General features: G+C 40.6%; 1 protein-coding gene across 1 annotated transcript in view; it reads left to right on the top strand.

Moving 5' to 3' along the window:
• The window catches only part of LOC127160543 (NACHT, LRR and PYD domains-containing protein 12), a 30,248-nt gene extending 18,744 nt beyond the window's left edge, over positions 1–11,504 (top strand). Inside the window, exons 8-9 of the mRNA XM_051103184.1 lie at positions 6,754–6,927; positions 11,346–11,504. Coding sequence (XP_050959141.1) covers positions 6,754–6,927; positions 11,346–11,382 — 211 coding nt within the window. The 3' untranslated portion in view covers positions 11,383–11,504. The remainder of the gene's footprint in view (positions 1–6,753; positions 6,928–11,345) is intronic.
• Positions 11,505–15,289: the final 3,785 nt, after the last annotated feature.

The raw sequence follows: 15,289 nt of genomic DNA, 5'->3' as shown, positions 1-15,289 counted from the left end.
AGAAATTGCTAATATGTGTGTAATAGAGTGCAGCAGAGCAGCATGAATAATATCAAATATTAACCTCTTACCATTCCTATAAAATGTAACCACACATCGGGCGGTACAGTGGAACACTAACATGTTAACATCAAATGAGGGCTCTTCACTTACTTTTCTTTTTAGTAGCACTTGTACTATTCAGGTGTAATGCCAAGCCAGCAGAGGGAGCCCTCACCCGAATACTGAGCTCCTTGCTCCCTCTGCTGCTTCTACACTCACTTCCTGTTTGGGACTATTTAAACAGTTACCATGTGCTCTCTCATTGCAAAGTATTGCCAGTTTACATGCCTTACCGAGCGTTTTCCCTTGATTATTCTGACTGTTTGCACGTGTATGATTCTGCTTTGTTTCCTGATCCACGAATTCACGGATTACCCTTGTTGGATTGTTTGCCTGAGTGGATTGATTACTAGGTTTGGACCCAACACCTGTTTAATCATGTTTGTCTTGCGGATTGCCCTTTGGATTGTTGACCGATCGGACTGCCTTGTTGTTGCCTGTTTACAAATGTTTGTTTGCTGCTAACATCAATAAACTTCCGCATATGGATTCTAACACCGCCTCAGCGTCCTCGTTACAGATTACTTCGCCTCCCCTGAATCCAGCGGAAGTTACCAAACTGCAAGCACCGTTCGCTTACCAAAGCGAATTACTAAAGAACTACCAGGAGCAACTCACAAAGTTGCAATCAGTCAACGAGCACCTGACGATCTCTTCCGCCTCCCATGCCATCAACGGTAAGCTTCGTGCTTCCTGACAAGTTTGACGGAACTGCTAAGCAATGCAAAGGGTTTATTCGTCAAGTGAGGCTATATTTTGACCATCAGAGAGATCGGTTTGAATCAGAGGAAAAAAGATGTTCGTTTCTCATGACTTTGCTTACGGGTCGGGCTATCGACTGGGCCTCAGCGGTATGGGATGCAGATTCACAGCTCAAGAGCTCTGTTGACTACTTTCTTCAACAAATTCGTAAAGTGTTCGAATATTGCGCAGGGGGCAGGGATATTTCAACTTAATTCATCAATATAACTCAAGGTAACTGCACCGCTGCTGACTACGCTGTCGAGTTTCGAACACTGGCTGCTCAGAGCGGGTGGAATGATATCGCTCTCAAAGCCATATTCTACAACAGTTTGAATGCCGAACTCCAGACAGAGCTCTCCTGTCGCTGGGAGGATTCATCTTTCTCAGAGCTGGTCAACATCGCCATAAAAATCGACAACCTTATGAGACAAACTCCGAAGCACAAAACTATCAAGGTTAGTCAATGTAACTCACCAATCTCTGTTCCATCAACCATGCAGCCTCATGCTGAACCCATGCAGCTGAATGTTTCCCAGCTTACTGAGGAGGAACGGGTGAGACGTCGTAACAATCATCTGTGTTTTTACTGCGGTGAACCAGGCCATCGCAGTTTAGGATGCCCGCTCAAGACCAAGTCCTCCTCAGGGGTAAATATCCAACATTTCTCTCTGCTCAGTAATAAATCACTTACGTTGCCTTTTTCCCTCAAGACTGATACTCTGTCTCTCAAACTAACAGTGATGATTGACTCTGGAGCCGCGCTGAATCTAATCCACAAAGATGTTGTTTCCAAGTATAACATCCCGACTCAATCATGCATTCCACCCATCCAAATCAAGGCAATCAATGACACTCTCATAGACCATGGAATAACCAGTCAAAAGAAGACCCTCAAACTACAAGTCGGCCTGCTACATCTAGAATCCATCACGCTGTACATTGTCGACTCACCCAAATATGAAGTTATCCTGGGATTTCCCTGGCTCTCCATTCACAACCCAGCCATTTCCTGGTATCGAGGTGAACTAACTCATTGGTCCCAATTTTGCATTCAAAATTGCCTCCCTGTCAAACCTCAACCTTGTGACTTGTCTGAAGTCTTCAGTAAAACCAGAGCCACCCAACTTCCTCCACACCGTCCTTGGGATTGTGCCATTGATCTGCTCCCCAATGCCATGCCTCCGAAAAGCCGAGTCTACCTGCTATCCAGGACCGAAGACCAAGCTTTGGAGGAGTATATTATGGAAGCTCTTGACTCTGGTTTCATCCGTCCATCCACCTCACCAGCTGCAGTGGGCTTCTTCTTCGTAAGTAAGAAGGATGGTGGCCTAAGGCCCTGCATTGACTACAGAGGACTCAACAATGTCACCGTAAAATTCCGTTACCCACTTTCTTTAGTACCCTCAGCCCTGGAACAACTACGAGAGGCCACCATCTACACCAAACTTGACTTGCGAAGTGCTTATAACCTGATCAGGATCAAGGAGGGTGATGAATGGAAGACTGCATTCCTCACCACCAGGGGGCACTACGAATACCAGGTGATGCCCTATGGGTTAGCAAACTCCCCAGCCATTTTTCAATCCTTCATCAATGAAATACTCAAGGACTTCATGAACAAGTTCGTTATCGCCTACATTGACGATATTCTGATTTATTCCAAGACTGAGGCAGAACACATCAACCATGTGAGAACCGTCCTGTCCCGCCTGTTGGAGAACCAACTCTACGCCAAGGCCGAGAAATGTGAATTCCACATAAACCAAACTTCATTCCTCGGCTATCACATCAGTCATCAGGGAGTCAAGATGCACACAGCAAAGGTTCAAGCAGTCACAGAATGGCCACAACCCACCACGATTAAAGAGCTTCAGAGATTTCTGGGCTTCGCCAACTTCTACAGACGTTTCATCCGCAACTACAGTACCGTTGCATCCCCTCTAACTTCACTTCTTAAAGACAAGCCTCATAAACTCAAATGGACAGAGGAGGCCAACCAAGCTTTTATCTCCCTAAAGGAAAGATTCACGTCTGGTCCCATCTTGAAACATCCAGACCCCAATCTACCATTCATCATAGAAGTGGACGCTTCAGATTGTGGGATCGGAGCCGTCCTCTCGCAGCGACAGTCAACCAGGCAAATTGCACCCATGTGCCTTCTACTTGAGGAAACTTACCAGCGCCAAACGGAATTACGACATCGGTAACAAGGAGCTCCTGTCAATGAAGGCAGCCATTGAAGAGTGGTGACACTGGCTGGAGGGCGCCATCCATCCATTCCAGGTAATAACCGACCACAAGAACCTGGAGTATATTAACCCCCTGGGGTCGACGATCACGCCGGCGTGATCAGCTCACGTTTTTTAAGAGCAGTGCAAAAAACACTAAAGTTTTTCTCGGCTAATGTTCGTTTCTGAAAAAAGACGCGCTGAGAAAAACAGCAGAATTTACCTTCAGAAAAAAAGAAGACGCGCTGAGAGGAAAAACACCGAACTCACCTCAGATGAAGAACAACATGACCAATATCTGGTGGACTGGGAGGGCTATGGACCCAAGGAGAGGTCATGGGTGGCCGCCCGTGACATCTTGGATCCATCTCTCACCGAGAAGTTCCATCGAGCCAGATCTGACCGTCCAGCACCACGACCACGGGGACGTCTTCGCCGAGCTCCAGGAGTCGCTCCTAGAGGGGGGGGGTTCTGTAGTGCCAAGCCAGCAGAGGGAGCCCTCACCCGAATACTGAGCTCCTTGCTCCCTCTGCTGCTTCTACACTCACTTCCTGTTTGGGACTATTTAAACAGTTACCATGTGCTTTCTCATTGCGAAGTATTGCCAGTTTACCTGCCTTACCGAGCGTTTTCCCTTGATTATTCTGACTGTTTGCATGTGTATGATTCTGCTTTCTTTCCTGACCCACAAATTCATGGATTACCCTTGTTGGATTGTTTGCCTAAGTGGACTGATTACTAGGTTTGGACTCAACGCCTGTTTAATCACGTTTGTCTTGCGGATTGCCCTTCGGATTGTTGACTGATCGGAGTGCCTTATTGTTACTGACCCACTGCTTGTTTACAAGTGTTTGTTTGCTGCTAACATCAATAAACTTCTGCATATGGATTCTAACGCTGCCTCAGCATCCTCATTACATCAGGAGAACTTCTGATCAGTATTGTGAGATGACTCCTTCACTCAAAGTGATTTACAGGGGCTTTTTTTATACCTTTGTAATGCCATTTTTTCTAACTTCATTAAGTGTTGTATTGTGTGTTGTTGTCAAATTTCTAATTAGAATAAGTTACCAATCAAATGAAATTAACAAATTAACAGAGGTGGCAAAGAAGAACATAAAGCTGGCATGTAGGTGTGTTTACAGACATTTAATAAGGCTCAGAGGTGACATGATGTGGCTCAGAGGTGACAAATATTATTTCTATAAATATTAAATGATGGTACTTTAAAAATAAAATTAAAACTGCCTGCAGGTGGCATCAAGTCACTGATTTTATCATTGAATCATTCATTCAGTTGATTCCTTTAAAAAAGCTGATTCATTCAGGAAAGGATGAATGTCCTAATGAATGGGTAACTGAATCATTGACTCCCTAGACTTGTTTAAAACGCTTGTTCATTTATAAACAAAACAACTGAGTTTGCTTGGAGATGCGCAGCGGCTTAGCTGTGACTTTGAAACTATTTTCGTTAATGAAATAGAGCAAAATCAGGTAATATTGTTAAGGTCAGACAATGTAAGTCACTTAATGTTAACTTCTTGTTTATTGAACTTTGTATTAAATCAATATCACATTTGCAAACTCCCTTAATAGTTAATAAAAGTTGGCACTCATCTTAGTTCATCATGATATCACAAAGTTAGATTTTAATTAATGAACACTACACTGCACAGTGAATCTCTTATGTACACCATGTCTACTTAGTTTGTTATAATGAGATGATTTGTGAGTTTGCATAACTCAGCACTGAACAAAACTCTAGTGTTTTGAGCAGTGAGTGGATTCTTATTAACGTTGTGTTCAAGGAATGAGATATGAGAAATGTCTGTGATACATTACATAACGCTGCAAAAATGTGCTAAAAGTAGAAACCTTTGAATCTCCCCTGAGTGCAAAAACAAATATACTGATTGAGTCAGTTGCACTGGTGTTCCTAAATATTTTTATATGGTAAGTAGTAGTTGCTTACTACTAACTACATGCAGTAGTTTTTGCAGTAATATTTGGTCAGAAATGTGACTGAAATGGTTGCACTGTATAGCCCTGCAAATCAGTATACAGAAGTTTCAAAGTTAAATAATATGCATTTGTTGCATTTTCTTGTCAGAAATACAGAGTTATTTTGGAATAAGTCAGCCTTTAAAGGGATAGTTTGTCACAGGCAGTAACAGAGAGGAAACCCACATGCAGGTGAAGGTTACTCAGCAAAAAACAGTCCAAAATAGTCAAAAATTAATCCTCAGCCTAGCAACAATCACAGCATGGCAGGAGAATCTTGGAGGCAAAACCACGTAGGTGCAGGCTGCTGCTGAAGTCAGGACAGGCAGAGTCAGTACCAGAAAATGAGGGAAGTAGACCAGGCCATTGGAAGCATCACAGTGGCAGAGGTAACCAGGTGAAATCTCCAGAAACAAACAGGTGTACAGGCTTGGAAGGCCAGAGTCAGGTAGAAGGGAGATTCAGATGACAAATCCAAAACATACAGGCCTGAAGACGAAACCTCCGTATCCCAGGCTAGCCAGGAGCACAAATCGGATAGATGAAGCCTGGCAAGGGGTTGACAGAGAAGGAGAACAGGACAGGCAGAGAATCCTGGAGCATACATGAAAAAACAAAACTGGACAAACTGACAAGAGAAAAAAAAAACTTAATGCTAAGCGCAAGAGCAAACAACAATCTGGCACAGAACAATGCATACAAAAGTAGAGCAATCAATGAGCAGGATAACAAGCAATGACAGGTGAGACAAATAGATGAAATGAGGGGGTGGGGCCAAGACATGACAAACAATGGAACACATGGCAAACAAAACAAAAGCCATGTGCTAGATGCACATGACAACCATAAACACAAACAGACATACAAAGCCAGGCTGATCAGCCTGAAGTCCTGACATAGTTCACCCAAAAATGAAAATTTGATGTTTATCTGCTTACCCCCGGGCATCCAAGATGTAGGTGACTTTGTTTCTTCAGTAGAACACAAACGAAGATTTTTAACTCAAACTGTTGCAGTCTGTCAGTCATATAATGGCAGTCAATGGCTACCACATCTTTGGGAGTAAAAATAAACATACACAAACAAAACCAAATTAAACCCTGTGACTCGTAACATACACTGAAGTCCTAAGACACAAAATGATCGGTTTGTGTGAGAAACTGAACAGTATTTATATCATTTTTTACCTCTGATTCACCGCTATGTCCTACGGTCCTGAGCTGAAGCTAAAGAGCAAGCAACGATAACTTCAACCAATCAGGCTCAGAAGTTGGAAATCGGTGAAAAGTCAACAATCCCACATGAGTTTGTGCAAGTAAACGTAATCTTTTAGCTTTAAATCAGTTTGAACAATCAGGATAAGCGCAAGTAAATACCAATAGCCGTCATACCCACAATCTCTGTGCAGTGTAAAAAATGAGTGACGTATAAGCGCAGATCGCTTCTGCCACTTGCGTATACTACGCCAGAGCGCATACACACGTCACACGCTAGATGCTGTGCATGCGCTCAGGACAGTAGGACATAGCATTTCCATTGTATGATTTATAATGTGTACATGACATTTCAGATTTTTTTCCATATACATTTGTTTAACACAACCCTATAGGAATAATTCATGGCTAAAATGTGTGAAAGACATTTGTCTGATTGTTACATGGACTATTGCTTTTTTCAGATTGTCTGGCTGTATGGTGACAGAGAAAGGCTGTCATTATGTGTCTTCAGCTCTGAGTTCAAACCCCTCAAACCTGAGAGAGCTGGATCTGAGCTACAATCACCCAGGAGATTCAGGAGTCAAACTACTCACTGAAAAACTGTTGGATTCAACCTGCTCACTGGACAAACTCAAGTATGTCCACCAGGAAGATTTTAGACTTTTCTATTTCAACTCCTCAGTGCTATATATATGTACTGTACACATATACTCATATTTACATATTTTACATACACACACTCACTCAGGCACACACACTCTCACACACACACACACGTTTGTTTTTGTGAATTGTGGGGACTTTCCATAGACTTCTATAGTTTTTATACTGACTAAACAATATTGTCTATCCCCTAACCCAACCCTAACCCTAAACCTACCCCTTACAGACAACGTGTTTGCATCGTTACATTTCAGATAAACACCATTTACTATTTTTAGTAATTTTTTTAACAGCCTGCGGTCCCCACAATGTCAAAAATTTCAGGTTTTACTATCCTTGTGGCGACATTTGGTCGCCATAATGTAGCAAAAGCAAGTACACACACACATTTATATACTGTGTGGAAGTCTTAGGCAACTAGTATTTTCACCAGCTAAAAAAATGGTTTAATGTGTTATTTCTATCTTCTGCTGTAGTGTCAGTAGAAAATATCAGTTTATGTTTCCAAACATTTATTTTGCCATTAATTATAATAATCCATTGAGATTTTTGTTTCCAAAAGTTAAGGAGTGTGGCAACAGCCAGTGCTCCACACAGAGATCTGATCCCATCATCATCTGGAATGACATGAAGAAACAAAAAACTGAGACAATCCAGAGGAACTGTGGTAATGTCTCCAAGGTGCTTCAAGAAACCTACCTGCGAAACTACCTGAAAAACTGAGTGTACCTTTTCTGTTTTTTCATATCATTCCAGACAGACTGAATGATGATGGGATCAGATCTCTGTGTGGAGCACTGGCATTTATCAGACTCCTTGTGCAAACAAAAATCTTTACAAGTAATACTTACAACTTACAAGTAATAGAGATAGAAGATAGAAATAAGACAGAAATAACTGACATTAAACCATTTTATATATATGTATATATATGTAGTGATTAATTTTTTCAGCTTAACCCCCTGGGGTCGAAAAACGTGCCGGCGCGGTTTGTGGCCGATTTTCTGATAATGCCAAAAAGAACTTCAATTACTCTTGTCATTTTTGATCATACAGATAAAAGCAATACATCAATGGAATCTGTAAGGAATTCACTTTTATTTGTGTACACTCATAGTAACAACAACACTCTGTGGTTTTGTGAAATAAAACAAACAAACAGGGTGTGCAGTCTGCTGCGTTGTTCTCTGTGATCGTAATTAAGAAATGTGTCACTAAACTAAAACTCAGCGAATACTCAACACAGAGACATGAGAGATATATCTATAGAAAGCCTGACATGTCTACTTTTAAATGGAGTAAGTCTTATCAAAAACAAATATCATGTGTTAAATTAATCTGTATGAAACCGACCCCATGTCCAGTCTTTCTCGTCAGACCTAATTATTTTTAATTTGGTCACGCCCACGAGCTGCTTTCGGTTTGTTATTATAATCAGCCACATGGAGGCGCAAGCGGCGAACTGCCCACATCAATGTAAACAAAGTGGGAGACTTCACTTCATTGTTTATCTCGGCTACTTGCATCTTGTTACTGGAAGAAGACGCGCTGTGAGGAGAAAGATTTATATTTCCTCAGAGGAAGAGCGTGATGCGACACACGGCGAGATCCACCGAAAGAGTAAGTCTTTCTTTTATTAGCCTACTTACGTTAGTTGTTGTGTTACTGTGATATAACTTGTAGACATTATAGTAGTTAGATTTTTTTCCAAACTATAATTCCTGACTACGTGTAATCAAGTGAAACGTTCTGAAGTATGTTTCATTTCATTGCATCGAAATGTTTGACGACGCCAGACTGTTTTTAATGTTCTATAAAATAAAAATGATGCGATATAAAAGTAATAGCATTTACACTGTAACACTGAATGATAGAGTCTAAGATTGATTAGACAAAACTACTGTCATATACTCTGTTCACGAATAGATGTTTATGATGTGCTTAACAATAGTAAATTAGTTTCCCAGACATAAAATGGCTTTGTATTGTATAATACATACAAAGCATGCTTGTGTTTATGACTATAAAATCATATTTATTTATTGTATAACAATAGGATATAAACGTAATATTAGTTTATTTTTAATACTCTGTTTGTGAGTAGGTGTTTAACTTGCTAAACAATAACAATTAATTTCTCAGATATAAATTGTCAATATTTTATGATAGTGTAATAAATTTCGCTTTCGCCAACCTAGGGAAGTGAAATACAGTAGTGATGGGTACTCATGTCACAGCTGACGTTATGATTCTTGGATCACGTGTCAATTAATGTGTGGTTATGAGTACATCACATAAGAAAGATTGGTGGGATCTCTAACTTGTAGAACCTCTTCTGTATTATCAACACAAGGAAGGCACAAGTTGTAATAAAATAAATTTTATTAACAAAAAATAGATAAGAGTAATCAACAACTACTAAATGAATACCATGAATGAAAAAGGAATAAAGTGCATAAGATGCATAAAAAGCAAGTGATTATGTTGGGAGTTGCTATGTCAGAGCTACGTTATCTGGACAGATAAACTGTTGCTACTCTGAAACAAATAAGGTGAATAACCTTACTATGCATCAAACAAATACGTGTAATTTGTTATCAACTGCAATCAGCTATATAATACCTAATGTAACTTAGGAAATCATATACTGATAATATACAACAATGCCAAGGTCTCTGGAAGAGGTTTGGAAGTGATATTTACGTTCGCTGCGGTTGAGTGAGCAGTCCGGTGGCGGCGACTTCTTCCACTGGTTGCACTGGTGTCAGTACAGTGTGGAAAGGAGCAGGAATCCGTTTCGACAGCCTTGAAGATGAAGCGCTGTAGGATGCTGATCTCCTGGAGCACCAAGGGTCCTAAGATCTGGAACACGCAGATGTGGCCCTGGAGTAGGTGCTGAAGGTCCTTAGCGTGGAACACGCAAGCAAAAGTACCTGAAGTGAAGGTTTGCTCGCCAGAGCTTAACCTTGTTGCAAATGTCTGTGTGTGTTCTGCCTCTCTGGGCTAGAGACTCAGAACTTGGTCAATCCGCTTTGTCTCTCTAGGATGGAGACTCAGGATACTGCATCAATTGTTGTCTCGCTGGACGAAGACTCTGAACATAGATTATCTCTTTCCTCGCAGGCTAGAGGCTCAGAACGTGGTCGTATCTGTTGCTGCCTCAAAAGCTGGAGACTTGGACTTGGTATCTGTTGTTGTCTCACCTTTGCAGGCTGGAGACTCAGAACGAAGGTTGATCTGTTGCGGCCTTCCTTGTAGCAGGCCACAGACTCAGAACGTTGGTGTTTCTGTTAACGTCCCCTGGACGTGCCGGAGACTCAGAACGGGGTGTTTCTGTTGTGTCTTTCCCCTAGGGACTCAGACTCAGAACTTCCTTGCCCTGTTGCAGTCTCTTTCCTTGACAGGCCGAGACTCGGAATGAAGGTGTTCTGTTAGTGTCCTTTCTTTTACAAGACTCAGACTCAGAACTGTGTATCTGTTACTGTCTCTCTGAATGGGAGACTCAGAACGTTGTTGTTCTGTTACAGTCCTTTCCTTTGCGGGCGGCAGACTCAGAACAAGGAGTGTCTTTTGGAAGGGTACCTTTATCCCTTTCCGATGAGGAGGAGATTGCAATTTGGCGCTTCTCCATTTCCATGCTGTGATTGGCTGCTTCCATCAGAGTGGGGCGACACGTGGTGGCCCACCCTTCTGTCCTCCTGTGGAATTTATTTGCATCGTCCAAACACAAAGCTAGAAAAGTGTCACTAAAGTTTTACCGGTGCATTTCTCACTTCTCAAACCATAACCAGAATGCATTTGGCAATGTTACGAACACATTAAGTCCAAACATGATGGGAAAAGATTGAACTGTCATGCATGCATTCATTTGTCCATTAACAGCTAATTTTGTGTAAGGTGTTGCACTACACATTGCTGTCACAAGGAATACTTATTTCTCTGAATAAGTATAAGATGTGTGTGTTGTAGTGTGCATCAGTTTTAAGGTTTAAAAACCTAGTTATGAATGGATTCGGATGGATCTCCATGATCTCTCTTAGTTTCACCCACTGCTGCTGCATCTGGAGGTCCTAAGGAATTTTTATGATCGGTCACAGGCCAAACCATTAGGAATCAGTCTCAAGGTGGGTGAAGGCCACAAACTGCATTTTGACCAATAGGAAGTTCTGTCCTTACCGGGCTTTGCACCAAAGGTGGTCTTCTTGCGCTCCAAGAGTTGTCTGGCTGTTGTCCTGGCATCTTTATCTGATGCTGTTGGACAGTTTGTTTATAGAATGTGCTGTCCACTACAATAGTATAAAGCATGTGTGAGTCTATGACTACAAAATCATACTATATGTATACATTACAGATGATATTAACATGCTCACAGATGGGTTTTTTTTTCTAGTGATCTGATACCTGCACCACAGATGAATGCTACATGAATGCCACATGAAGACTGCCACCTGGACTACTGATGATGAGTTTTGTTTCTTAAATCCATGGAAAGAAGCAGCAATCACTTAAATATCAGGTATAATTTACTTGTTTCACTTGTTGAACAGAATCCAGAAAACAGTTTTTAGGAATGACACAAAGTCTGTTCACATCTCTGTACATGTAATATCAGTGTAGTCAATAATGTGCTTTTGACCTTCATTATGTATGTTTTGATGATACTGTGTTGTAAATAAAATACAAATATTCTAAAACTCCATTCTCTGAATCTCTCATTGTTTCTATCTGACAGTCACAGTCTCATTGATGGACCATTAGGGGAGGGCCTTTTGTCTCTCAGGTGTGAATCACTAAATATTCATGGCCGTTGTCACTCCCTCACATATTCCCTTTCGATCACAAAACATGTCTTAGAAAATTTAAATCAATATATTGTTTTCTGTAAACGTGTGAATGAGATGATTTTCACATCATCTTGTAGAAAAAACTCCAGACTACCACATCCAGATCTCAAAAGTCTTGTGAAATAATGTTCTGAATGTGTTCCATTGCCTTATTTCAGTGACTTAAAAAATTTAGTTTTTCACTAATGACGCATAAACGTTGTTTTCTCAAAAACAAAAACATGTACATTATTGTTGCTTGCATATTATTGTAGCCCAGTTGTGCTGATTACAATGTAATAAAACTTTAGCCATTAATATGTTTTTTTAGATACTTAAAAAAAGCACAAATGTCAGGGCATGTCAAAACTTCTCCAGGGTGCCAAAACACCCTCAGACCCCAGAGGGTTAACATATTAAAAATATTTAACACAATTAAGGCCTGTCGCGGTTATTTCATGTAACTGCGGCCAATTCAGACAACCTCGATTATTATGTTTTGTCTATGTTTGTTCATGCTGCTTCACAGAGTGTGTGCTGTCTGTGTTGCCATGATCACTCATTACAAGCACTTTTTGGGCTTGTTGTTTAAGCTCGGATGGAAAAGCGATCATGTTTATGGAGCTATCAAACTAAGCAGACACGAGTCACTATATTTTGGTCTTATTTTTAGCATAAAGCATTTGGATTTACTTAGTTTTTTATGGTTTCTACCATGTTGCTCCGGTACTGCTTTCCCTGTGATTCACCCATGGATTCAGCACACATACTACAGAAGAGAGACACATCTATGCATGTTAAAAACCTCATTAACAGCTAGTTGTTCAGTTCGTTTTGGAAACACTCTGTATTAAAACCAGTGTCTGACCCGAGCTTTTTCCCCCTTCCCCCAAAACAGCTTATACTACTATTTCAGCTATTCGTTTTGTATATAATGGCAAAGTGATAATATTTCATTTCGTTTTTTTTTTATTAAGTTAATTTAGAAATCGTTTGGAGCATGTTTTGTTCGTTAAATATTCATTTTTGTTTTAAAAGTAACGGACAGCGGCCAGCAGAATACTGTTTTGTTAGGTCCATTTGCCTTCTCAAATCATCGCAACTTGCCTAAAATAAAATCTATAGATGTAAAACAGTTCAAGTATATAACAATACTAGTTTAAACGTTAAACCTAGATAAATGTGCACTATTAGGCACATATCCTAACGTTTGTGTGGAGAGTGGAAGCTGAAGTGCACTTTGACATGGAGGCACCAGTGCTTCAGTGGAAACGATTTAAAAACAATTTACAATTTAATTTGGAACTGTAAAGGGTCTACTTTTATTTGTGTGCACTCACAATATTAACAAAATGTTACAAACAGTGCTTTTATAAAATAAAGCTTTCTGCCGTCTCGTTCTTGAAGAGGAGTGCTTTACAAAAGTGAACTGAAACTCGGTGAATACATGCCTCATAGACATTATAAATATATATACTATATATAAATAGAAAGCTGTAAATTATAGCTTAATGAAAACAAACAAATCGAAAACAAAAACTTTTTCATTATGTAATCCACAAAGATGCATTTCTTTCTAAAGGCACGTCCAAAGAGGAGATTGTGAATCAGGATCTTTGACTCAGAATACACTAGTTTATTAATAAATAATTCAAATATCTCCTTACCATTTCCCCCAACACATTCATTTGTATTTACTTTTGCCGGTGCTTTATGACAAGTTTCAGCCTATTGCCTGCACTTGAACATGGATCTCTTCCAGCTGCGCTGAAGGCACTGCTGCTGGCTGAGACACTAAATGCCGTATGAGTCTCGAAAGTGAAAGTGAAGTCTCATGTTGTTTCCACGAGCTGCAATTTTTTTTTCATCACCATAATTGATGGATGCCTAAATATAAAAATAAGGATACCCGGCTGTGTCTGAGCTATGGCTAGAAAATTGGCCCGAAGCCCGGCCCTAGGGTCGTGAAAAAGTGGGGGCCTGTCGGGCCCAGGCTGAAATGCAGGGCTTTTCACTGCGTAGCATTTCTGTAAAGGTGGTTGTCAGTCACTAACATTACCTATCTTTTTCAGAAGGCAATGCGGTTGTCGAATACGGCTGTCACTCCCGTATTTTACTTAATTATGTGTGTACAGAATGCTATTAAGGAGTAAAAGGAGAGAAAGTGCGAGAAACAGAGTGTGAAAAATTAGGAAAAAATTTCCTAGAGACATCCGTAGTATTGGTATCATTGATACTGACCTTTCCTTAAAAACAAACAAACAAACACGATACATATGACAATGTACTACTTGCTGATAAGGGTATTGATGCAGCTGTTTCTGTATCAGTTCACAGCAGGTGCACAGCAGTGGAGTGCACTTAATTTGAATACAGAAAAAAAAAAAAAACAGATTAAAACAGAAAAACAGTGAATAGGGTATATTATAGGCTACAACAAAGTTGAATCTGGCCACAGAGGAACACAACTGAGGTTGATTGATATAAAGAGACATAATCACTGAAACAGAGCTTCACATTTGTAATATTGAAATTTCTAATAGATGGGTGTTGCTTATTTTTGTCAACCTGGCAACCATGTGAACATGCTCTCTCTCTACTTTAGATAAAAGCGCTGCTTTCTGAAAACACCATACACTTGCAGTTTAGTGATCAACACTTCAGATTCTGCTCTCAGAAAAGTGTCATTCACCAAGTGTTCATTTATGAGAGAGAGACAGTGAATGTGTGAATTACTTCCATTTTGCTGTGTTTATCATTTATCAGTGCAGCTGTGACTTTAATTGATTCAAATAACAGTGATGTTATAAACTCCTTTTTGTGGGTCAGAGCTAAAGTTCCAGTGTCTGAATGTGTGTGAACTACAGTGAAGACCGACCAGCAATGTAAAGATGATTTTATGAATATGAGCTCAACTGTCTGCTCTGCCTGTAGTTATCAATGAAATCTACAGTATTCAGTGTGTAATAAACAGCTGTTTCACTCAAATCTGATGACGAGAAATTCACTGCAGTCCCGTATCGAGATATACAGCCCTACTAGCAACAACACCATGTAACTTAGCAACTGCATAGCAACCACCCAAGTACCTTGGTAACTACATAGCAACTGCCTAGCAACCACCTAGTGTACCTTGGCAACCACATAGCAGCAGCCTAGCAACCACCCCAAGTACCTTAGCAACTGCATAGCAACCACCCAAGTACCTTGGCAACTACATAGGAACTCCCTAGCAACCACCTTGCGTACCTTGGCAACCACATAGCAGCAACCTAGCAACCACCCAAGTACCTTAGCAACTGCATAGCAACCACCCAAGTACCTTGGTAACTACATAGCAACTGCCTAGCAACCACCCCAAGTACCTTAGCAACTGCATAGCAACCAGCCAAGTACCTTGGCAACTACATAGCAACTGCATAGCAACCAGCCAAGTACCTTGGCAACTACATAGCAACTGCCTAGCAACTACCCCAAGTACCTTAGCAACTGCATAGCAACCACCCAAGTA

This window comes from Labeo rohita, unplaced genomic scaffold, assembly GCF_022985175.1.
Source record: "Labeo rohita strain BAU-BD-2019 unplaced genomic scaffold, IGBB_LRoh.1.0 scaffold_381, whole genome shotgun sequence".
In the NCBI taxonomy this organism is placed as follows: Eukaryota; Metazoa; Chordata; class Actinopteri; order Cypriniformes; family Cyprinidae; genus Labeo; species Labeo rohita.
This window is presented reverse-complemented; position numbering and strand designations above follow the sequence as displayed.